This window comes from Phoenix dactylifera, chromosome 11, assembly GCF_051530095.1.
Source record: "Phoenix dactylifera cultivar Ajwa chromosome 11, Ajwa_hap1_PhDact_Kaust_v1.1, whole genome shotgun sequence".
Taxonomy (NCBI): domain Eukaryota; kingdom Viridiplantae; phylum Streptophyta; class Magnoliopsida; order Arecales; family Arecaceae; genus Phoenix; species Phoenix dactylifera.
In genome coordinates this window covers 17,135,279-17,160,965 of record NC_143200.1, presented here as the reverse complement: position 1 = coordinate 17,160,965, position 25,687 = coordinate 17,135,279, and the positions used below count along the sequence as shown (strand labels likewise).

At 36.5% G+C, this 25,687-nt stretch overlaps 1 protein-coding gene and 1 pseudogene across 1 annotated transcript; both read right to left on the bottom strand.

Annotated features, from left to right (window-relative positions):
- Nucleotides 1-2,153: 2,153 nt before the first annotated feature.
- LOC120111404 (chorismate mutase 2-like) lies at nt 2,154-11,769 on the bottom strand (annotated as a pseudogene).
- Nucleotides 11,770-14,555: 2,786 nt separating this feature from the next.
- LOC103707794 (eukaryotic translation initiation factor 5A-2-like) lies at nt 14,556-24,227 on the bottom strand. Its single transcript, XM_008792451.6, has 5 exons — nt 23,991-24,227; nt 17,606-17,728; nt 17,459-17,515; nt 17,290-17,364; nt 14,556-14,827 (listed from the first exon to the last, which is right to left on the bottom strand). Exons 1-5 carry the CDS (start codon nt 24,111-24,113, stop codon nt 14,726-14,728), a joined length of 480 nt encoding a protein of 159 aa, XP_008790673.1. The 5' UTR covers nt 24,114-24,227; the 3' UTR covers nt 14,556-14,725.
- Between the last annotated feature and the right edge of the window lie 1,460 nt (nt 24,228-25,687).

Below are 25,687 nucleotides of genomic sequence, written 5' to 3'. Positions count from 1 at the left end.
GATTGTAAATCTGCAATAGATAAGTGCAACCAAGAAAATGCCAATGTAAAAATGAACAGGCACTTAAAAGTACGTCATAAATCATTGAGATATAAATTGAAAAATAATGTTATTGCCTTGAATTTTGTAAAATCAGAAAATAATTTGGCTGATCAGCTTACAAAAGGTTTATCTAGAACAGTGGTTCTAGAGTCGTCGAGGAGGATGGGGCTTAGCCCATAAAGATAGATCACCACGGTGGGAACCCAACCTTAAAAGGTTCAATGGGTAGAAACAAACCAAAGTGTGACTAAGAGGAGCACTATTTTATGTTGTCCTCATCCCTATGGCGCTAGTGCTCATAAAAGCAAGCGGTAGGATGAGTTCGTTTGTATAACTCTTAATGAGTCCGAGACCCAAGAGGCAGGAGCTTCCTTGCTAGCATCCTTATTAGGACTCACCTATATGTGCAGTCGCGAGGCCGCGATTATGGAAAATGGGCGATTCCCTAAAAAGCACATGAAAGATACCTGCGCATGGCCATAATAGCGCAACCCGCTTAGAACCTTGATCGGGCTATATTATGTGTGCTGTTGATTTAATCTGAGCCATGGACCGAGGTTCAAGGTTAAGACCACCTTGGCTCCACAGATGTAATCAATTGTCACTAAGTGAAGGTTCAAACCGAAAGGTACCTACACCTATTACATAATATAAGATATCCAGCATTTTATTTTGATTTTAAAATTATTTAAATTTTTGTGGGGGATTGTTGGGAAAAATTTAAATGCGCACGCGGCCCGAAATTTGGCCGTGTGCGCGTTTGAGAGGAAAAAAAAAAGAGGGGTAACGCCCAGCGGGCGTTACGCTTTGGAAACGGTCGCGGCCGCGGCCGCGTGCTCGTTTGAAAACGAAAACGCCAACGGGCGTTTTCGTTTGCATTAAATGGGACGCGTGCGCCCGTTGGCGCACGTTTGTGAGAAGAGCGCGGACGCGTCCGCGGAAGGCGCGGACGCGTCCGCCGAAAAGACCATATTGCCCCCGATTAAATCCCTATATAAACCCCTCCATTTCATCTCTTTTGGGGTACGAAAAAAATATAGAAAAATAGTGGAAAAACTCTGGAAAAATTCTTCTTCTCCTTAGCCACTTCCGATTTTCATTTTTACATTTTTATTCAGTTTTATTTTATTCTTTTCATACTGCTCTTTGCTGGATCTGCAAGTCCGATCGGGTTCGTTTTGACTTCTTCCGAGACGTGCCGAAGAAGAGGTTGTAGGGTCGTCGTATCTCCGAGAAGGATTGCCGGGTGACCCGTACGTGGGGGCAAATACTTCTTTGGGACAGCGTCTACGCGCTTCGACCTGCTTTCAATCAGGCTACTTTCTTCTACCTTTATTTTTAATTTAATATTAGTAGATTGGTAGGATTTGAAATTCTATGATATAAACTTATTAAATGCATAGATTTATTTTGTGCTAGAATAGATTTATTTTGTATTAAAATAGAATTATTTGGATGCCGAATGATATGCATGTATATTATTTCCTTTAAGATTTTTATTAATTGAATTTATAGATTTATTTATTTAGTTAGGAGATATATTGCTAACACATCGGAGACCCAACTGTCGGCGAGCGACTGGAGTTAGAAAACCCCACTATGTCCTCTGTTTTGGCCGAGTTATTTCAATTGACTAGCCGCTAGCTGCCGGCTCTCGTTGGCCGCCATTCATGGTGTCCCGGTCATCAGTCTTCCGATTGGCAATCACCACCACAGCCACCGGCCTCATGGTCCTCCATTATAAGAGGAGCCGACGGAGGAGTTTGCCCTGTTTCGCCAAAGAAGGAAAAAAAAAACAGAGAGAGAAAGTTTAGATTCTCTCTCCTCTTTTCTCTCTCTTTCCACGCTCTCTCTCTCTTATTTTCTCTCTCTTATCATTTGCCAATTCAGATTAAACATTCAGCTATAGGTTGCTAACCGCAAGCTAGTCAATGCTGAAACCCAAGTTTCTAATCAAATTCTGGTTTTTAAAGGTCTTTAAATAAAAATAAATAGAACATTAGATGTCCAACTTCCTGAATAAAACAAAGAATAAAAAGAAAAAGGCATCATCAAGCTTCGTGGGATGAACTCATTCTTAAAACAATGTATTTATTTTCTTCTTGGCATCATCAAGCTTCCGTCTTTTTTTTTTTGCAGCAAAAAAAAAAGAGAGTAAAAGTAGCCCTTGATTTATGAAAAAGTAGCTCACTAGTATGAAAACGGTATATAAAAACGGAAAAAGAGAAGACCTTAGTGCGAATTGCTGGACTGTAATCTTGTGGAGCATCTCTGAACTTCAATTCAGCCACAAACTTACCATAATGTATTCTTCTAGAGAGAGCCTAAGAGGGGGAAAAAGGATATATATATATATATATATATACACACACACTATTTATAATCCATGTAAGGTCCACAATGACTACGAGTCGAACACGACTGAACTACCTGCAAACATGCAAGATCTGCTGCTGCTGCTGCTGTCGATGCATGGTTGCCATCATCTGTAAGAAGTTTTTGAAATTTGAGAAGAACGGTTACGAAACCGTGTCTCATTTCTTATATTTTGAAACTGACCCTTGAATGATCCACCCGTTGAAAAACTCAACGGAAGACCATCATTAAAACCTCTTGAATAGGGAGACGTTGGGGCCTAACGTCTCCTGGTGTGAAGCCAAAGATAAAGGGGCTTCACCGAAAGAAAAAAAAAAAAAAACATAACAGAGTTCTATCATCCCTTTCTTTGAATTTTTTAAGCTTGGTTTCCTTCACGGTCTTTTAAGCAGAGTGATCATTTCAAGCTCTGTACTCTTCCTTTTTCTATTCTTTCTTCATTTCTTATCAAACCATAGTGTACGAGCAAAGAGAAAAATTCCTACGGAGTTCAAGAGATTTTGTAGTATTGTGCACGTCTACACAACCAACGGTCCGTTGTATCTTGGGAAGGGATTGCCAGAATCCGGTGCATATAAGGAGGCGAATCTCTTTCAAAGACAGTGACTATACGCCTCGGACCGATCTACAGGTATTATCTATTTTATTTTGGATCTAAAGAAAACGACATCAAAGAGGTACGCATTGGAATCAGTTGTTTCAGTGATATTAAATTATTTAAGTTTTATTTGAGTTCTTTGAGTTGATTATTCCAACATTTTTGAAAGAGAATTTCGCTTCTGAAATACAAAGATGGATAAAGTTAAGAACTCATTAAACGATATCCTGAAACCCGAGTCATTTGATGGAAAGAATTTTGTTAGATGGCAAACAAAGATGGAGTCTTGGTTAGACACATTAGATTTATTTTATGTGGTTACAAACAATCCTTCAACTAAGGACCCAATGGATCATGAACCCGGCAGATCAGCTGCTAAATACAAATTTGATAAAGATGATCGTTTGTGCAAAAGTTTGATACTTAGTGCACTAAATGATAACTTATACGACATCTACTCTAGAGCTGAGGGTACAGCTAAGACATTGTGGGATGAACTTGAGTCGAAATATGGTAAAGAAACTGAATCAGAAGAAAAGTTCATCATAGGAGAATATTTTTCTTACAAAATGGTAGATCAAAAATCAGTAATTGATCAAGCACATGAAGTCCAGAATATAGTGGCGAAGATCGTCGCAATGGGAATTTCTATAGATGAGAGAATTCAGGCGGCAGCCCTTATAGAAAAGCTTCCATCTTTCTGGACAAATTTTAAAGTCTCTTTGAAGCATAAGAGACACACCCTCTCTTTGGATCAAGTACTTGTGTCCCTTCAAATAGAAGAAAAACACAGGAATAACCATAAACAGGATTTGGGTATTGACTCAGAAGTTAATGCAAAGGCAAACTTAGTAGAAACGAAGAAAACTAACTTCTGGAGAAATAAACCCAAGAAACACTTTGAGAAGCCAAAACCAAAGATTCAAAAGGAACAGAGCAAGAGAACATGTTATGTCTGTGGAAAACCAGGACACTTTGCCAAACAGTGTAGACATAGAAAGGACAAAGTCAAGGGGCAAGGTGACAAAGTGACTCCTCAGGCAAATATGATAACAGGTTCTGGCTCTACTGGAACCGAGGACAGGTTAGTAATCTCAAAACTTGAGTTAAATCTGGCCTACAATCCAACCGAATGGTGGATTGATACAGGAGCTACTGTCCATATATGTTCTGATATTTCCTCTTTTTCTTTCTACCAGGAAGTTAAAGGGAGAACTGTGACCATGGGCAACTCCAGTGTTGCACAAGTGATTGGAGAAGGAGAAGTAAAATTGAAGTTCACATCTGGAAAAATTATTACTCTCCACAACGTGCAACATGTGCCAGATGTTCGCAAGAATCTTGTTAGTGGTTTTCTTTTGAGTCAGTTAGGCTTTAAATTAGTATTTGAATCAAATAAGGTTGTAATTACCAAAGGTGGGACATTTGTAGGGAGGGGTTATGTTGCTGATGGGCTATTTAAATTGAGTGTATTACCATGCAACAATATGAATAAAAATGTTTCTTCTCCACTTGTTATGCATATTGACTCTTTAGAGATGTGGCATAGTAGACTTGGACACGTGAATAACAATACTCTCAAAAGAATGATGAGTTTAGATTTAATTCCTAAATATAATTTAGAGAAGAACAAAAAATGTGAAATTTGTGTTCAAGCTAAACAACCTAGGAAACCATTTAAATCAACAAGTAGAAGTACTAACCTACTTGATTTAATACATAGTGATATTTGCGAGATGAGCGGTATTTTGACGAGAGGAGGAAAAAGATACTTTATTACCTTTATAAATGATATGTCAAAATACTGCTATGTATATTTAATAAAAACTAAGGATGAAGCCTTAGAAAAATTTAAAATTTATAAATCAGAGGTTGAAAATCAAACACAGAAAACAATAAAAAGACTCAGGTCAGATAGAGGAGGAGAATATAGTTCAACAGAATTTGGAAAATTCTGTGAGGAACATGGGATTATACATGAGACTACTGCCCCTTATTCTCCTCAGTCAAATGGAGTTGCTGAAAGAAAAAATAGAACTTTTCTTGACATGATTAACTCAATGCTTATTAGTTCTGGTCTTTCCAACAATTTATGGGGTGAAGCTCTAATTTCAGCATGTAAAATACTTAATCGTATACCATTTAAAGATAACCAGAAAACACCATATGAGTTATGGTGGGGTAGAAAACCTAGTCTAAAATATTTTAAAGTTTGGGGTTGCCTTGCAAAAGTTAAAATTAACTCTAGCTAGATGACTAAACTGTCTTCTAAGACTTTCGATGCAGCTTTCATAGGATACGCGGAAAATAGTAACGCATACCGATTCTTAGTAGTACGATCAGATGTACCTGACATTACACCGAACACTATTAAAGAATCAAATGATGCAGTATTTTTTGAGAATGTGTTTCCTATGAAAGAAAAGAGAAAGTTAGAAATAAGAGAATCCTCTAAATCACAAAATGATAACACTGAAATAGAACCCCAAGTTGAACTTAGAAGGAGCAAGAGGCCTAGAATAGAGAAAAACCTAGGAGATGACTTCTACACATTCCTTGTTGAAGATGAACCTTTGACTTATGCTGAAGCAATGAAATCTAGTGATGCACCTCTATGGGAGGAAGCCATTAAAAGTGAGATGGAATCAATCCTTTCACACAATACATGGGTGTTAATCGACTTACCTCCAGGGTCTAGACCACTAGGATGCAAATGGGTCTTTAAAAGGAAACAAAATCCTGATGGATCCATTGAAAAATACAAAGCTAGATTAGTTGCTAAAGGTTTTAGTCAAAGAGAAGGAATGGACTATTTTGATACTTATTCTTCAGTCACTAGGATAACTACAATTCAAGTGCTTATAGCATTGGCGGCATCTTATAAACTTGAAATCCATCAGATGGATGTGAAAACAGCCTTTCTTAATGGCGAGTTAGATGAAGAAATTTATATGGAGCAGCCAGAAGTTTTTGTAGTTCCTGGTCAAGAGAATAAAGTGTGTAAGCTAGTCAAATCCTTATATGGATTAAAACAAGCTCCTAGACAGTGGCATGAAAAGTTTGACCAAGTCATTTTATCATATGGCTTTAATATTTGTGACTTCGATAAATGTGTATATTGGAAAATATTTGATAGGTCTATTATTATCCTATGTTTATACGTAGATGACATTTTAATTTTTGGTAGTGAACATGTCACAATTTTTGAAGTGAAGAAATACTTAAGTGATAATTTTGACATGAAAGATCTAGGATTAGCTAAAGTAATCTTAGGAATCAAAATTAGAAGGACACAAAATGAGATTGTTCTAAGTCAATCTCACTATGTTGAAAAGGTGTTAAAGAAATTTGGGTACGAAAATTACAAGCCAGTTAGTACCCCATATGATCCTAGCATAAAATTAAAGAAAAATGGTGGGGATAGTATTTCCCAATTAAAGTATTCTCAATTAATTGGAAGTCTTATGTATTTATCTAACTGTACAAGACCAGATATCTCCTATGCTGTAGGAAGACTAAGTAGCTACACTAGTAATCCCGATAAAACACATTGGAATACAATAGAAAGGCTTCTTAAATATTTGAAGGGTACCATTAACTACGGGATAAACTATTCTGGTTTTCCTACTGTACTAGAAGGGTATAATGATGCTAACTGGATTTCTGATTCCGAAGATACAAAGGCCACTAGTGGATTTGTCTTTACACTAGGTGGTGGTGCAGTCGCTTGGAAATCTTCCAAGCAGACCTTGATTACTAGATCCACCATGGAGGCTGAGATGGTAGCCTTAGAGTTAGCTGGTGGAGAAGCAGATTGGCTTAAGGGTCTGTTATCAGATATTCCCATGATGGATAAGCCTATTCCTGCTGTTCTAATTAACTGTGATAATCTGGCGACTATAGCAAAAGTGAAAAGTAAAAATCACAACTCGAAGTCGTCTAGGCATATTGAGCTTCGATATAAAATTTTAAGGAAGCTCACCTCTACTGGAGTTATAACTTTAAGTTATATCAAATCAGTGGAGAACTTGGCAGATCATCTGACCAAGGGCTTGTCGAGAGGACAAGTTCAATATGCTTCGAGGGGGATGGGTTTAAAGCCTATTTTTGAGTCACCGTCAGCGGCAACCCAACCTATCTGACTGGAGATCCCAAGATGTAGGTTCAATGGGACAAACAAGCTGACTGAGTGGTTGGTAGGAGCACCAAATTTAAAGTGAACTCAGTTCACTACCCATCTCTATGGAGCAGGTGCTCAACTGCACTAGACAGGAGGATGGCGTAATGCCTTAATGATATCAAGGCTATTATAGCAGGGTATAGAGTTGCAGTATACCCTTGGAGATATCACCGATGTGAGTGTGACTGTGGGGCCGCAGTCAAATAGAGAATTAAGGCTTGTTCTCTAGGAGACACTCACAAAACAAGATACCTGCGCACGGCCGTAATGCGCTACCCCGATGGAACTCACATGCAGGGTCAACTCTTAGTTGTTCGGTATTTTAAAATCTATATATAAAGTCCAAGTTCAAGACTTTGTTCACTTCGGACCGGTGTGGATGGCAAAATACCAACTAGAAGAAGGTTCAAGTCCGGAAGACACCTTTTATCGAAAGCTAAGTGTATTGATTGCTCGTACTTTGAATTTTCAGAATTTCTATTATTTTCAAAATTATTTTAAATTTTTAAAATTTCAAAAAATGGTGGGGAAATGTAAGAAGTTTTTGAAATTTGAGAAAAACGGTTACGAAACCGTGTCTCATTTCTTACATTTTGAAACTGACCCTTGAATGATCCACCCGTTGAAAAACTCAACGGAAGACCGTCATTAAAACCTCTTGAATAGGGAGACTTTGGGGCCTAACGTCTCCTGGTGTGAAGCCAAAGATAAAGGGGCTTCACCGAAAGAAAAAAAAAAAAAAACATAACAGAGTTCTATCATCCCTTTCTTTGAATTTTTTAAGCTTGGTTTCCTTCACGGTCTTTTAAGCAGAGTGATCATTTCAAGCTCTGTACTCTTCCTTTTTCTATTCTTTCTTCATTTCTTATCAAACCATAGTGTACGAGCAAAGAGAAAAATTCCTGCAGAGTTCAAGAGATTTTGTAGTATTGTGCACGTCTACAAAATCAACGGTCTGTTGTATCTTGGGAAGGGATCGCCAGAATCCGGTGCATATAAGGAGGCGAATCTCTTTCAAAGACAGTGACTACACGCCTCGGACCGATCTACAGGTATTATCTATTTTATTTTGGATCTAAAGAAAACGACATCAAAGAGGTACGCATTGGAATCAGTTGTTTCAGTGATATTAAATTATTTAAGTTTTATTTGAGTTCTTTGAGTTGATTATTCCAACATCATCTCCCTTGACAGTGAATAGCGGAAGCGAATCATTGAGATACATGTTCCATATGGTCTGATTCACACTTACAGATGCAGATGCCAGATGCAAGACCTAAATTTGCATCAAATATAGACACATTCTTTTCAGAGCCGGCGATTCTGAAACCCGAGAGGTGAAAGTTGGGTACTTGTTGGGGAAGAAGGGCACTTCTTCTGGGTTTGAATATAGTCCAGCCTGTAGCATGTTAAACATGTTCCTGACACTTCATGCAATAGGCAATCATTGAAATCGATAAAGATGAAGAGCAACGCAACAATGACTATGACATCAGAGAGCCATGAAACTTAATACCTACAATATAATTTATAAACCTAAAGAGTAATAATTGCATGCAATACAGTATATGTTGATAAATCCACCAACTTCAGCAATTGTTGACTCTATCACTTGCAACAAAAAAAAATACCTACGAATCAATTGAAAGCGAGTAGTAGTTCATCTCAATTTGATCGATTAACTGACTCAATATAGGGAAGATTGAGAAAATCAACACTGAGCTGGTTTAGTATACTCATTAGATGAATGGTCCAGTAAACACCAAGGTCCACAGGAAAGAGATGGATTCTAGAAGGTGTTATGGAATGTGTAAATATGCAGGCATAACACTACATTTTAAAACCGACAGAGAACATATGAAATCTGGCATCTGTTCCTCATCTTTTTATTGAAGTAAGTTCTACAAGAAATATATAAAAGAAATGAATAAGAATTCAAAATCTCCTCCATTTGCAAACTGCAAGGATCTCTTCCTATTAGAACCATGGACTTTAAATGACATAAAACCCTTTTTGTACATAGTGGATAAGCAATACCCATTTTACATGCAAAAGTCAAAATTTTTGCATAGAAGAAAAAAACACTTCTTGTCGGAAGGAAAACAAGATGGCATAGCAGATTGAGAACAACTGATCATCCATTTTAGAGCAATGGAGAAAACAAAGCAAATGCATAGAGATGTAATTATAAGCTTTGAAGCATTTTCAAGAAATTTGTGCTTGAGCATCTCATCAAACACTAAAAGCTCAGGCCAGGGGCTCTAGTCTCTTTTGAGTCATCCCATCAGAGACAGACTCCCTTACAACATCAATACAAACAGGTATAGAATTTACATTGTGAATCTACTGTATTCGAGGTTGGGGCGTTATATATGCCTATGCTCTCATTTTTTCTCTCTAACCTACCCGCTTACTCTCGAGTAAAATTCGTGCCAGCCTGATGCTTCCCAGTGGATGAAACTGTTGATGCTCGAGGTGTGCTATCATTATGTCACATTTTCGCACATATGAACAATCCTTTATAACTAGACTCTAGTCAAACATTGTCCTCTCTAGTGGTAGGATGATCACAGTTGCTAATACTTGAGGGATCTAAACACTTACAGGTTACCAAGACATCACAAAGACTGAAGTCCGCAAGCTTGTTGTGTTGAGAAGTATGATCAAATCCTACCATAAATCATTTTGTTCTACTCCAAAGAAATCGAAATGCACTCATTTTTATTTTATTTTATTTTATTGTTTTTGCTCAAGCGGATATTTCATACGGATACATCCAGCAGAATCAGCAAACAACAAGCCACAAAGTGCCCTGGTTAACTCCCCCTCTCCGGCCCACAAGGTGCCTTCTGAGTGGCTCGCCACATACACCGTCATGCAGTCCGCCACCCCGTTGGCCTCTCGGTACACATACTTAGCCTGAAAAGCCACTCTATCACTCACCATCACTCAGATGTCTTGAAGCAAAGGGTGTACCCCTCCACCTCCGCACGAGCTTTTTTGGACCCAGCTGATTACAGTGGCTGAATCATCCTTCAGTATGATCGAGGTAGCCCGAAGCGCTCGCTTAGCATGACACAATCCGATCCAGACCGTCTGCAACTCTTTTTCAGAAACCGAGGTATCAAAAATCTGGCAATCACCATCCTAGAGCTCGGGTCCCGATGACAAAATCAGCACTTCTTCTCCTGCCGCTCTTCAAAACGGCACCATTCAGAGACATCCGATAAAATTGGAACAATACAGAAATGCACTCCTCTTGGACCTGGAAACGTAACTTAATTTCCCACATGTTAAGATCTGGTCATAAAAGAGAAAATAATGAAAAGACCAACTAAATATAATTCTTGATTGGTGAAGTAAAAAAAAAAAAAAACTCAGAAATGGTGGAATTCGTCAACCAATAAGCTCATAAAAGAAAGGATTAACAGAAGGTTACCACTTGAAAAAAAAACAAAAAAGATAAAAGAAGACAACTTCATCTAGCAATGGAAAACAGAGAAATATTCCTAATGATACAATAAAAATCCTTGAGGGGCTTCTTGGTTTCTGTTCAAATTAAACCCTAAAAATTCATAAGAGTACTAGCATTGAACACATCATATTTTTCTGAGTTGACCAATCTAATTCCAAACTTAACTCCTTTTCTTTCTTCTTCAAAATTCTTCAAATAGTTCCATCCTTTCAAAACTAAGCACAGACTGAAAAAGGAAAAAGGAAGAAAAAAAAACAAAACCCAGTTGGGAAATGGGCAAAAGGACGAGAAAATAGAGTAAAAATCGGACCTTGGCATGAAGAGCCTCGGACTCTCGGACAAAAAACTCCACAAGGGACTGGCCTTAAGCTTAACCCAGAAACGAAGGATCGTATACCGGGGCCGTGTACGGGAATCTGGCCCTTTCTATCAGACTGAACTCGATCGAAACTCCTGCCTAATTATTGCATTCCTCACTGATGCCAGAGTGATTTCCTTCGAAAAATTGCTGGTATCTACCGAAGCTCTGCAACACGTGGAAGGAGATGCGCGCGTGAAGAAGAGAGGAGAGCAAAAGAGTCCATGGAGAGAGAGAGAGAACCAATTGGAGTACTCTGCGGAGTACCATCGCGATCCAATGACGAGCGTATGACTCGAACAAGGAGAAGAGAGACTGGTGGACGGACGGAAGGGGGGTGGTTTAGCGTTTATAAGTACTATATATGAGCTTTTGTCAGTCGAATCCTTTAATGAAAGATTTTTTTTTGGAATCTTATTGGTCATTAATATCCTGTCGGAATTGTGGCTGCTGAGAGAGCTAATGATGCTGGATCCGCCTTGGATACGGCAGAAGATAACAGGTAGTTGGAAAAGCAAGCTACGGAATGCAATGGTTGGTTCACGGAACTTCGACCACCTCTACCAGGTCCGAAGGTTGTCGGCTTTTCATTGCTTGGCGTCAAAGTACAAAAAATGATCATGATTTACACTCTTGGATGGTTTTTTTGGTGCAGAATAACTTTGAGGAGAGTTTTTTCTTACACAAGGAACAAGTATATTTCACCAAATAGAGGTGTTTTTATGTTAGGTTGAGAAATAAGTGTGAAAAATGGGAGGAAATAAGCTGGATTTAAGACATGTTCAGTTTCTTGATAATTTAGATTTTATCGCATAGATCAAACTACTCTCTTAGTTTTTTTTTCGAGCATTTATAAAATAATAAAAATAGATTAGTAATTAAAGGGAATTGGATGAATAAGTTTATTCTGTGCTATAAGTTTGTTCTATTATTTACTAAAAAGATATATCTTGATGTGGCAGGGGATATCTCTCACCATAGCATAAGTCTTAATTCTTTGGTATTTGATGTGAATTGGAAAGGATATCCTTCTCTATTAGAAGATATCCTTCACTTATTCCAAATTGATGCAAGGTTCTTTTTTAATGCCTGAAGATCTTAAGACCAAAAAATCTCCTGGCCATAGTGTAAACCTAATTTGGAAGGATTTTTTTTGTAGTTAAGAAAGAAAAACATGAGAGAAGCGAGAGGAATCTTTGATGGAATATTTCATAAGGTTTTAAAGGATAATATAAATATATCATGATGTGAAGGCTAAAGGTATCCTAATCCTCCAAACTCCCACCGCCCCCCACTCTTTCTCGCTTTTTTGAGAGGAAAATGTCTATCATGAAGCAGCCCCCTAATACACCATAGCTAGATGGTGGATTAAACTCATATGGGCTAACTATCCTGGTATTCATCGAGCACAATGTCAATATTTATTCAAAAGTATAAATTTGAAATGGGAGCTTTAGCTTTTTCTTTTGACAAAGGTAGGAGGAGAGAAAGATGCAGACACTTTCAAGATGACTATGCATCATATACTCATGGCTCTATAATTCAAGATAAAATACAATTTCTAAAGATGATACGACAAATCTTCACTTGGTGGCACATATAAAATAAACATGCAAAACCTCCTCTAGGGAATAAGTTACTTGCCAATTTGGAACTTTTATATTAAGTTCGGAATGAAGTTGTGCCAATTATAAGTAGGTAGGCAGGAGAATCACTAAGAAAGTTTTATTTATTTATTATATGAAATTTCTACACTAATATTTTTTTCTGTTTGAGTAATAAAATTACATGAAGTTTTTTTTTAATGAAAGTTGATCCTCAATACAATAGAAGGCTTGGCTTGAGGAAGTTAAAATAAAACCTCGTTTCATTTCTTTAAGATTGACAAAATTTCAAGCAAATTGGTTTGTTTGCACAGGTTATCTAACTGCTAAACATTATGTGTTGTAATCTCCTCTTAAGCAAAGTTGATACTTATGCAAGCATTGTCTTTGCACCATCGATCCACCATTCAATATAGGTCGACAATGGCTATAAGCAAACATGATGGAGATTAACATTTGCAGCTGTGCATCAAAAAAAAAAATCTGAAAATATGAAATAGCTTTAGGGTTTACTCTACAAACAATAGGATTCATCAGGTATCTTAGGCATGATTATTGGAAAGTGATATATTTTGTAGTAGTATAAGAGAGATTAAACAATGCATAACATGTAACAAGAGAATCTACAAACATAGGCCGACACTTCTCTTGGTTCCCACAATTTGCGTTACACTTGCCCACATTGAAATTATCCTTGCTTTATGTCTTTGTTTTCCTTGCATCATGCATTCCTCCATCTTATACTTCTACTGCTCCAACCACATCCCTTGCACCCAATCATGCCGGTATTTTTCCCTCTTTGCTCACGATGCCCATATTCTTTTTGTCTCGTAGATGTTAGTGCCATCCCCATAAGCTGCATCCTCTTCAATAAACTAAGAATTCCTACCAGAATGCATTTTTTTTCCCGGATGATAAATTGCTGATACCATCCAGACAAACAACGCCATGTTTTATGTTGTCCAGGAAAAATAAAGAGCACAGAAGAAAACACACACACACACACACACACACACACACACACACACACACACACACACACAGAGAGAGAGAGAGAGAGAGAGAGGCGCAAAGCAGTAATATGAGTTATTGCATCTTAGGTGAACCCTCGACCTAATTATCACATCTCAGATTTCACAAACCTCTCAGGTAAAGAAACCTCGGTTCAAGTGGTTTAAGTTTAGCTTGGATTCCATGGTCTCGTTCCTACATTCCCCCCTCGTGTTCAACAAACGGACAGTCCATTGATTCATACATAAGCAGTTTTTTCGGCTTAGTCGCAACTTGAACTACACCGAAGAGATTCATGATCAGTCCGCAGCATTTAGATGACATCTCACCTTACCATTTAAAGACGAGCACTTTCTTATTCACCCTTCCCTTTTCCTTCCCTGGCTGAAGAATGCTGTCTAATTAACCATATCACCTTTAAACAAACAAGAACAATCTCTCAAACTAGTCGGACAAGCACGGTACTATGATCGATCTTTTTATATTCAACAATAGAACCTGCATGGAATCAACGGGGCACAACCCTAAGACAAGCTCCTTGACTGGACTATAGATGTCCTTCAACAGTACTTCACATTTCTCCTGTTGGGAAATTGACCAATGTCAGTTTAGGCATGCAATGCAAGCCTTGTTATTACATACCTAACATCATGAGCAACCAAACATACCTGAAGATGCCAATCAAAGCATGATTCAAAGTCCCTTGTTTTATATTCTAATAAACCGAATGCCATGCGCAAAACGTAGTTTGCTGCTTCACGTACATGCATGTACGATGCTCACAGAAATGTTTGATTAAAAAGATACAGAGATTATGCAGTATTCATAACTAATAATAAAGAAAAACTCCGTGATAACCAAATGGATTTGAAAATGGAAGGGGGAACATAGATAAAAGGGATAACACTATGTCAAGGGAAGAACCAAGTCTTCTTACTTCCTGTGTGGCAGGAATTTTTTTCAGTTCAATAAACTTACAGTCATCTCAACCATACAAACTCTCATTCTTACTAGTTTGTAAAGGCACCACCAACAAGATTGGTAGTGTTACAAATAGCTAGAACCTGTGTTCTAAACAAACTTATTTGGGACCAATGTCCTTCAAAGCACAGATCTGTTCTTCTCCCATTGCAGACATGACAGTCACCACCAGATCCTTGCCTTCAGCAAAACCATCTTTAATCTGCAGAAAAAATAATGAAATAGCTTAAAATCAAAGCAGTTATCAAGGTAAGTTTCCCTGGTTTCACAAGCATCTCAAGAAAACTTAACCAGCTTAACCCAGTCTCAATTAGTCTACAGTTTGTCATACATGATTTTTATTTTGGTTATACAAACCAAAAAAAAAAATACAAAGAAAAACATAATTCTGAAGAAAATAAGTACACATCCAGTACCTGGATCCAACCAAAAGTCAGTTATAAATCTACAATGCTGAACCATACTTTGGTCCGTTAAGCCAACAGTTCAGCACAGGTCAGGTTAACTTCTATATTGGAAGGGGCTGGTTTGGGCTAATACAACATACTGACATGACATGGGTCAGGTCGGTGAAATCTATTAGCAGCAGGTCTACTTTTACAAAGGCAGTAACTAACCAACATGGACACCAAGTTTAGGGTCAATGAGACGAAATTCAGGTACCATAGTCTCAAAGTGCAGGTTATTGAGTCCCCAACTGAATTGCCATAATTGTAGCCATTCTAATTTTCTTAAATGATAAGTAATCAATTTCTTTATTTAAAAAAAACAAGTGGAATCAGAAAAGCCATTCATGAAAATAGCTATCCCTCAACATTGTTAAGTCACTAATCTCACAAGAGATTATCAGAACCTCACATAAGTCCTTCATTTCAATAATTATTCTGACCTAAAAAGAAAAAAGCTTTTTCCCATCATTGATGATGATGATGATGCACCAAAATAAGTTGATGACATAAAGTTATAGCAAAATAATTGCGGTTTCATCTGTGATATCTTGAGTACATTAACATCCCAACTGATCCTAAAGTTTTCCGAGCAGATCTTGATTCATAATAGACTATATCACCACAATGATGTGCTAGTTTAAAAACATCCGTGACAAAAGCTTGCCGCATTCATATGAGCTAATAGACCTCTAACTACCTTGAGACCTAGATCAGTTCTCTAACAACATTTTGGACAACCTCCGACCAGACTCTCAGAAGTTCATAGAAGAAGTATGAATTAAAATCCTAAATGACAACTGAATCCCAGAATGATTGGACCATTCACTGCTACAAAGATCAGGTGGCATAAGCCAAAATTTTCTACATCTCATGTAGTGTGCCACAAGCACTTTTTTCTCTTTTCTTTTTGGCGTGGGGGAGGCAGAGAGCCTGTCTCAAAAACCAACTAGTATCATGCCGCATACTAAAGATTTCAGTATGATTAGAGTCAGAAAATCATCAAGCACTCTTAAAGCAATAATATGGCCAGCACCTACAAGAGATTGGTCTATACATAGTTCAGTCAAGTACATCATTCTTAAGGGGAATATCCAATAGTAAATGTGCATTAAGGGGAATATGATCAACACCTGCAAAGCTAAAGATGTCATTGGTAACAAATATTTATGAAAACAAGAAAAGTCAAATAGCTACCAGAATACAAATAATTACCAACCATTTTAACAAGTGGCAACAAAAAGATTGGACAATAAAAAGAGATAATATTACAGAAAAGAGTATATCACTTCATCTATAAGGAAATAAAAAACAGCAAAGCAACAGGAAAGACAGAATGTGGGAAGGTCATCCCATATATTTCTCAATATTTGCCACCCCGAGACCCAACACAAAATCATGATTTCAAGACTTCTTAAGCACTTGAATTCTCTCTTTCCAAATACCTAAGCAATGAAAACATTTGAGACTGAACTAGTCTAAATTTTATCAAGCATGTGCAAAAGTTGGCCATTCCCAAAGGACCTCCACTATGAAAGCAAACACCGACTGGTAATAGGGCTAGAAAATTATATTCATGTGAAAAAATAACAAATTGATTGCATATGTGTACGTAAGCATAATGTTTATGAATAGTTGGGTGCTTGTAGCTGTCACTCAAGTAGATTTGAAGTGGCAAACTATATGGTATTTAAAAACCCCCTCTTTAATTTTCATCTTTTACTTATTTTGTCCTTTTTCTTCCCAAGTAAAAAATGCCATCAATAACACCCGCACTTTCCCTTTCCCATATAAAGAATGACCTAGGTCCAAACCAACCATAATAATTTAAACAACACACTTAGATTTGAGAAGTCTTTTAAACCACAAATGACAATATACAGGCAATTAGTTAATGAAATGAACCCCTGGAGATCTCAATGGGGTTCCAAACTATATATAGAGGCACTGATGCCAGATGGGTTGAGCCAGCACGACAACTTTCTAACTCCACTCAGAGTTCGGATGGGCTTGGCAAAATTATTTAGAACCACCGAACAAGGTTTTGGGCTCAAAACTTCCAAGCCATCAATACAAGTCAGGTCAAACATTACAGGCCCATTTCGATCTTCCATAAACTCCCAAACTAGATAGATTGCATTAACACAGAGTTCCTGTTAAATATTGAACCTCCCATAAAAAGTTGCAATTCATTTAAAGTGGAAGGTGGAGCACTAACCTGGGCAAGCAGAGTCTCATCAGTGGGGAGTCTCAGATCATCTTTCGTGTTTCCATTCTCAGTCAGAAGACTAACCTGAAGGACCAGATTCAAACAAATTGGTATTATGAAAAAAGAGCTTCTAGCATCAAAATAGCAAAACAGATGCTAGGTCAAAACATGGACATACAAAACCATCTTCAGATATATCAATGAGTTGATAGTCAGTACGAGTAACATGGGGAACCTGCAAAATATAAAAACATTAGTCTGATAATCAAAATCCTAAAATATATAAAAAGAAAAATCCATAATTTGCAAAAGAGTAGAATCCTACATCACAGTTATGGGATGAAGGCACAATATCTTCAAGCTTCTTAGCAGTGAAAACATCAATTCCCACAAAGTGACACTTGGCATGACCATGCTTGCCAGTTTTAGAGGTTGAAACCTCAACAACCTGTAATCATGAAGCCCATAAAAAAATCAAACAGAACTCCTGAAATTTTGGAGTAGTTTAAGAAAAATTTTCTTTTTCTTCCTTGTCCTGTGGGGAAGTGAGGGTGGAAGCTTTTTATTTTTCAGTAAGCTAAGAAGTGTGTTTACCATAAGCAACATGTAAGAATTAAAGAAACACCGCAATTAATTATATTCTGAATTAAGAAAAGCACATCAAGCATGATAGTAGGAAAGTCAAACACTATTTTCAATCAATAATCTATAGATAGTAATATCAAACAGATTGTGTTATGGCATAAGATGATCTCCAAACAACCTGAAATGAATGAAATAAATAAGCATCCACTTGATGAGATGGATACGCTATCGCCCTAAAAAAAGAAAACACACTTATCATAAAATGGGTTAATTGTATACAGCACACACGCTCGAACTGAAGCATACAATTCACATCAAACAGAATTAACTGTAAGTGGAACTGGCCAAATAACCAAATGTATGTTCTAAGTGGCGATAAGTCTAGGCACATATGGATCAACAGTGCAAAAAAATTTGGCTTCTGAACAATAAGAACTATTTTTGAAAATACAAAGATGATCCATATGTGAGAGACTTAGCAAACAATGCTTCATTAGGAAATTTGGTATATCCTAATTCAACAAAATGGGATGGTCCACGTTCAATGAGTTCATTCTGCTTAGCTAAGTACATATTTCTCAATAATCTCTTTTTAAGATGAAATTGTTCAACCATTGCAAATTGAAGTTAGCACCTCTATTGCTTCAACAAGTGTGAATACATCTCATGAAGCTTGAAGCTGGAGGGAAAGCCAGATTTACATTTAAAAAGAACTTCCAGATATACTGCATCTAAAATTTGCAAAATCAGCATGATAATGGAAAATGATTTTTTAAAAAAAAAAACTATGACAGCATTCTGAAAAATATCACTTAAAAGAAGGAACCAACTGTTTGACAAGGTCTTTTTAAGAAATAACAACCACAGACATGTGAGAAGATCAACATTGTCACTATAGATCAATTGGCTTCTGTGCTGAAACAGGTTAAAGAGATTTTCAGTTGACCAGGAAATTTCAGCTTGATAAAGTACATTTACACAAGAAAAATATTAAAGCAAGCTTGTCTAAAGCCAACAAGGACGCACAGATAACAAACATCAGGACAGTCATGTCAGTTTTGTGACCATAAAAGATCTGTCATAACAGTAAGCAATAGAGGACATAAGATATATAACATGTTGGTTCATGAGATAAGAAATCAAAACAATTTCTTCTGGAGAACATGTACAGATAAATGCTGATAATGATAAGCAGGAAGGAATATACATAAATCCAGGATGAGCATTAGAGAGAGCCATATTTTCTTTAAAAACTTTAATAGGTATCATCCTAAGCCATCAAGTTACACATACACTAACTTAAATTGGATTTGTGAAATAAAGATATCATGTCAAGCAGATGCAAGCCAAAACGGCTAGAAAATATTGTGGTCAACTGGAGGCAGCAATTATTCTAAAATGGCTCAAAGGATTCAGTGTAAGATTTTTAAAGTTGTCTTAAGGTCATATAAGCCACGGTTATTGTGTTATACTAAATCAAAAATTTGGGGAGGATGGATTTGTTATGTCTCTTACTAAAGGAGTTGATGATTGAAGGGACTTAAGAATTGCACTACTAGCTGCAAATGATCAAAGATAACCAAAAGCTATTACGAAAACATCTTGTCTACAGGTCTTAGCTTTGTTTTCAAACCTCCTCTTTTCTCATTGATTTTCATTATAATGTTTCTGCAGTCCTCTACATATACACATAGCCCAAATTTCGAATAATAAACCATTATATAACTTTTAAAATCCCCTCCTTGTATCCTTGAACCTTAAACTCTAAATCCTAATGTAAAAACTCCTAGATAACCTACAAAATCATCCCATCATTTTTATTTACTCATTAACCAAAATTTTGTCCGATTCTGTTTCCAGACAGATTATGAACAACGGGCTAGTAAGCTCTATAAATGCCTGGTCAATTCACCATTCCACCCTAACAACCTCCATGCCACATGTTCATGAACAATCAAGCGGAAGATACACCATTGAGCCAGCTTATAAAAACCATATCTATTTTGGTCAGCAGGAACAGAGAAAGATGGTCAGCAACATGAATCCAGTATCCAGGCTAAACTTAATCTAAAAATAAAAATGCACCTTAACTGGAAAAATGAAAGTGGGAACCCAATTAAAAGAAACTGCTAAGATATACCACTAGATCATTTTCACTGACTTGTTTTAGCATACAAAAGAATGAAAAAACTTATGATAGCATACCAAATGGTCTAACCTAGGGATTTGAAATCTAGGGTTATAGTAGGCCAAAAGAGCCCAATGAGAGAATAACTAAATTTTAGTGTTTGGTGATATTTCTATAAAATTGCGACCACGAAGACCATCATAGAACAAGAAATAATAAAATGAAAAAAAAAAAAACTGGAAAAGAATAAAATGGAGGGGAAGCAAGGAAACAATAATGCTTAGAATCACTCTGGACCTAATAATCAGTCTTATGGCGTAAAATCTCAAATTTCCAATTTCTAGAATCATAATACAGAGAAGGAGCATAAAATCACATGTTTCATTCAAAATAGATGTCTTTTTCTGACAAATTCCAAACTTTGGATCACATGACCAATAAAAATAAACATCAAAACTACTTCAAGCAACAATTCAAATGACTTTATGACTTCCTAACCTAATTTGCATCAAAAGTTGCATTTATAATGCTATTCATAATACAAAAGAAAAAATAAGAAACAAAACTTGAGCCCATAAATTAGCATGAAGTCACAATATATTGTATAAGTTACTCCTGATGCAATTCGAGCCAATAATATGGAAAACCTAATAGGTGAGAACAATATCCTTTCTTCAGCTTAGATTAAAATGGCAGAATAACTTAGAAATTTAATCAAACTAAAAATTAACTAAACAAAGCAGTGCTACAAAGAAAGAGCTGACACCTATATCTTGACAAAACATCAAGTTCACAAAGAAAGAAAAAGGAAATCCATGAAAAAAGAACAAATTTTTACAATCTTAGTTCTAAGTTCATATTACATGATTGCTTTGTAAATTAAATAATATTTTGCTTATTAAAAACTAAAATCGCTTGAAAGTCTTCTAATGATCAAAATGTCAACATATATCTTATTAATCTGCAAAGCAAAGGAAAATATACAAATTCATGTTGTTAAAAATTTGATGCAGTAAATCCAAGATTTGCAATGTAACCCAACTGCTTCTATTTAGGAACCATTGAAGTACGTTGAATCGACCCGAACCGCTCAGGGATTTGGGGTGGTTCAAGCCCCTTACTCTTTTTTCTTTCCCTTTCCTTCTTCCTTCCTTTCTTTCCTTTTTCTATTACTTCCCTCCATTTTTTGTCTTCCCTTTTTTCTTCTTCTTTCCTTTCTTTCTATATTTCCTCTTCTTTCCTTTTCTTCTTTTTTCTTTCCTTTCTTTCTTTCCTTTCTCTTCTTCTCTGCTGCATGGATGGATACTTTATACACAGAAATAAAATGTCATAATTTAGTCAAAAAGACTGCATTATCAAACATTAATTACACATAGAATTGCTACATGTTCTCTTTCAAAAGTATTTGCAATAGGAGAAACAGCTTCCAGCATGGCAGCTTCATCTAAATCTTAATTTGTTACAATCCACCATCCTGCATTTACTCTCTTATATCCAATAGTATTTGTCTACTTGCCCCTCTGTCGACACCTATAAGGTCTTAATTTAGACACAAATAAACAAATATATAACATATATAACTTATTTTCTTAAATGGAGAAAGCATATTATTGATCATGCATAATTTCTCTCTCAAGCGAGGAATCCATTATTATAGAGCCTTGAGAGAGAATAGACCATAAAAATAACTCTTAATAGCAACTTTATGTAACTTATGCCATAAAGCAAGACACAAAATTCAGATTCAATAAGAAAAATGTTATCTTGGAACTTCAGGTCCTAGAAAAAAAATTCTCCACCCACGTGGATTGACCTGCATCAAACTACTTCATGCAGAAATGAGAGCAAGAACAAAGTCAGAAAGTTGTTTAAATATGTTGATGATGGTCACATAGCATTTTAGTTCTACCTCATAAAGAAATGAAACCTCGTTAATGAACTTACCTCAAATTGATCATTGATTTAGAAAAAACAACAAGCAATTATAAAGACTTTACTATTATATTTGATGAATCCACAGAAACTAAAATTTTCATAATGAAAAACTACATATCTTTGTGATGCAAAATTTTCTTAATACTTAAAATTATTAAATATTGCAACTATCACCAGAATAATTCTTGGGGTAACAAAATATATATTTTCAACTGCTCAATATGCTTCTAGGAAAATATTCATGAATAAATGTTCCTGACTAGTTTGCAAATTGTAAGTTGAACAAAAACTGAACAAATAATATTATCACGTAAAGGTACTCTAAACATCCATAACCTTAATTGAGTACTTTGAACAATAATGGAGGCTTGATTGGGTAGATTAAAAGTACGCTATAATATTCTAAACATCCATAAACTTTAAAAGTAATCCTCATTTTTTAAAAAAAGAAAAGATAAACAAAAAAAAAAAAACAAAAAAGCCAAAAACAACGTTGTACTGGTATCGAACTAATAAGTAGTTGTGTACCAAATATCATTACACTATAGTTTAGTACCGTACCGTATAGGCTAGGTACTAGTGCGGTACCTGTTACCAAAATTGTGGGCCTTGGGAACCATAAAAGCTTGGTTTTGAATTGGTCTAATAGGTGGTTCGCACGGATTTTGCAACCAAAGACTAGAGCGAAGACGAACACATAAATACCTCCATTGTTTAGACTACTTCTAATTAAGGGGAAAAAAGGATAGACTGAGCTGAGCGAGAGAGGAATCCTAGCTTTAGGTTCACTCATCCCAACAGACAGATAATATGCCTTATTGGCATTAGGCATGGGCCTCGAGTAACAATTATTCAAATAATCAACAAATAGGCATTGCACAAGAATCTTATTCAACTATTTTTCTGGTGTCCTGCTTTCTACAGGTATGAATATCCAAAAGTCAGCATGTCAAGGAGATTGAAATTTAAAATGATTATTAAATGCAATGAAGAATTTAATTATCAAGACTATTTATGGATTTATTTTATGTGAATGAACTAGTCAAACCATCATTGGGTTATAAGTTAACCTTTCTTCCTAAAATATATAAGTTTCTACATTTGCTGTTAGGTTTTCCATAGATTTATAACAACATCTTCATCACCACTAGCGTAAAATTATTTGATTCCAAAACAATCCAATCCATACAATATGCCAGGACCTGCTTTCTTAAGCTCCCACAAATTATCTTTATATGAAAAACATCATAGCAAAAATGCAACTAAACTTTAAGCTCGTAGATCCCACATCAATTTTATTGAAAGACCCATACTTATCTCTTCATCATTTCCTCCAACAAAACAAGATTAAAATGAATGACCAGTCTGGATAACATGAACACACTACTACTCACTACATTGCTATACCAGTGCAAATTATTTTGCTTCACTGTATTTTTACTCCTTTTTTCTTCTTTTTCTTTACAAGCACACTTCTTCTAGTTCGATTTATCATTCATCAAATCTCTAATTTTCTTCAAAAGGAAAAAGGTGATGGTTTTTTTAACAACCGATTGCTCCGTAGAGCTCAACAAAATCGCATAACATGCATGAGTTTCTTCATTTGATACCACTTTCTTTTGATAAACCATCATTTGTGGACTTATCCGCCCACATATCACCTCTAAAGAATCACTTACTGATCTTTGACTTCCAGATCATGCATGCTAATAATTTTTCCTTCTCCCGATCATCACATCAATTTGCAAAGGAATTATCAGACTAAAACAACAGCACAAAATCCAAATCAAACCCGTGAAGGATCGCATCAAACTCATCAAATTTCCAAATGAGTAAAAAGGGAAACAAACTCCAAACCAAATCCCCGTCAACAATCCAACCATAACCACGACAATTTTAATCCATAGAAACAGGAAACACAGATTTACAGCATCAAAAGAGAAAAACACCACGAACACGCATCAAGAAGGCAGAACAACCTTAAAATTCAACGAAAAAACCCGAAGAAAAATCAAGGAAAAATCCGGGAAAGTGAGGGAGAAGAGTTGGGGCTATCGATCACCTTGCAGGGTCTGCCTTTGATGACGATGTAGCCGTTCTTCCTGATAGTCCCAGCCTGCTGTGGGAACGTCTTCGACGCGCCGGCATCGGCCTTCGACTCGAAGTGATGCTCCTCGTCCGACATCTCCTCCTCCTCCTCCTCTCTCTCTCTCTCTCTATCTCTCTCTCAGGCTCGCTCTCCCGAGGTCTCTATATAGGAGACTGTGAAGGGAAAGGGGCACCGACGAGAAGGACCAGATAAAGACCCGGACCTCTTTACATGTACTCGCGCTAGGGTTTTTGCTGCTGATGTACCATCAAAAAGTGGAGAACCTTCACCGTCTGATGGATGCGTTCATCTCGATATGATCGGTGGTAATAATTTTATATCCATTCTTCTTTGTTCCATCAGTAAATTAAATATATATATTATTTAAATTAAATATCTCCTTAAGATAAGTATATTTGATTTTTTTAATACATATCAAATGCTTTCGGTTGTAAAATAATATTTTTTTTTTTTGCGTGTGATTCGGGATAGGGTTAGCCGGTGGGTTGATGAACAGATTACTGTTATGAGTTTTAAATAAGTTACAGGGGTTAGATGACGACCGTATCTAATAATTAAATATGTTAAATAGATTGGGACGCCGAACTTAGATCCGATTATAAATGGATTAGATCGGCCAATTTATTTATTACCTGATTTTGCTTACATCAAACTTGCATATGCTTATGCCGGGTTGGGTTGGCAATCATAAAAAAGTTAAATGGTCGCTTCCAATCTTGACATTAAGGACGTACTTGTAAATGTTTAATAATACTATGAGATGAGAAGTATATTATGCAATTAAAAATGTTATTCTGAAAAAAATTGAAAAGAAAAGATACTAACAATTTTGTTTCATTGACCAAAAGAACACTAACAATCTAAAACACTGTCGACATAATTATAATTTTAAATCTCTAAATATCTCCGAGTTAGTTTGATGATGGGTAGTCTTCCATTGTCCTCAAAGCAGGTTAAAAGTGATATGAGTGAAGAAAAGCCTGCTACGTTCATGCTAGGCATGACTTACAGTGGATGATTCTGTGCCCCATCGTTCATGGCGCTGTGGTTCCATCCCTCTACTTTCTATTGTTTTATTTGGTCACTTTCCATTCTATTCATCACCATCATATACAGGGCGCTTACTTGGAGCAGGAGATAAATTGCTACTTTCTTCATCGTGCCGTATGCTGAATTAGTTGCTGCTTAATTGGGACTTTATGTTGCTATTGCAGAGTTTCAGGCGCAGAAGTTCTGTTAGACGTCATAATATTCCTTTGTTAACATGACATTCAAAGGTGGATCGAAACTCGGTGCCAATGTATGGTATCTCATACTTATCGAGAAGATAATCAAGCAGCTGATTTCATGGCAAATTTGGGTTTAGCAGGGGATTGTGATTTTCAGTTTTCTGATCTTTTACCTCCTCAGTTGGCTGTTTTCTTAAAAGTGTGATTGCAGGACTGCATTTTTAATCGAACAGGAGGATGACTACTACTCTCATGATGCATATGTATGTGGCTGCTTGCTTAAATTATCTATGTTGTTCTTCTGTTTATCTTTTCTGTCCTTCAGGTGGGTTGTCCTTGGTATCATACGTTTGAACACTGTTTGCTAGGAGCAGGGTGGGTGTCTGATGATTTTTATCAGGGCCAACTTTGTCTGTTCGG

What these genes read in the sequence shown, in the direction of transcription:
- LOC103707794 (XM_008792451.6), bottom strand. Translation starts at nt 24,113, where the DNA reads ATGTCGGACGAGGAGCATCACTTCGAGTCGAAGGCCGATGCCGGCGCG. An exon ending in TCAAAGGCAGACCCTGCAAG is followed by an intron (nt 17,729 to 23,990) that starts GTGATCGATAGC and finishes TCATGATTACAG; the next exon opens with GTTGTTGAGGTTTCAACCTC. An exon ending in ATGAGACTCTGCTTGCCCAG is followed by an intron (nt 14,828 to 17,289) that starts GTTAGTGCTCCA and finishes TTTTTTCTGCAG; the next exon opens with ATTAAAGATGGTTTTGCTGA.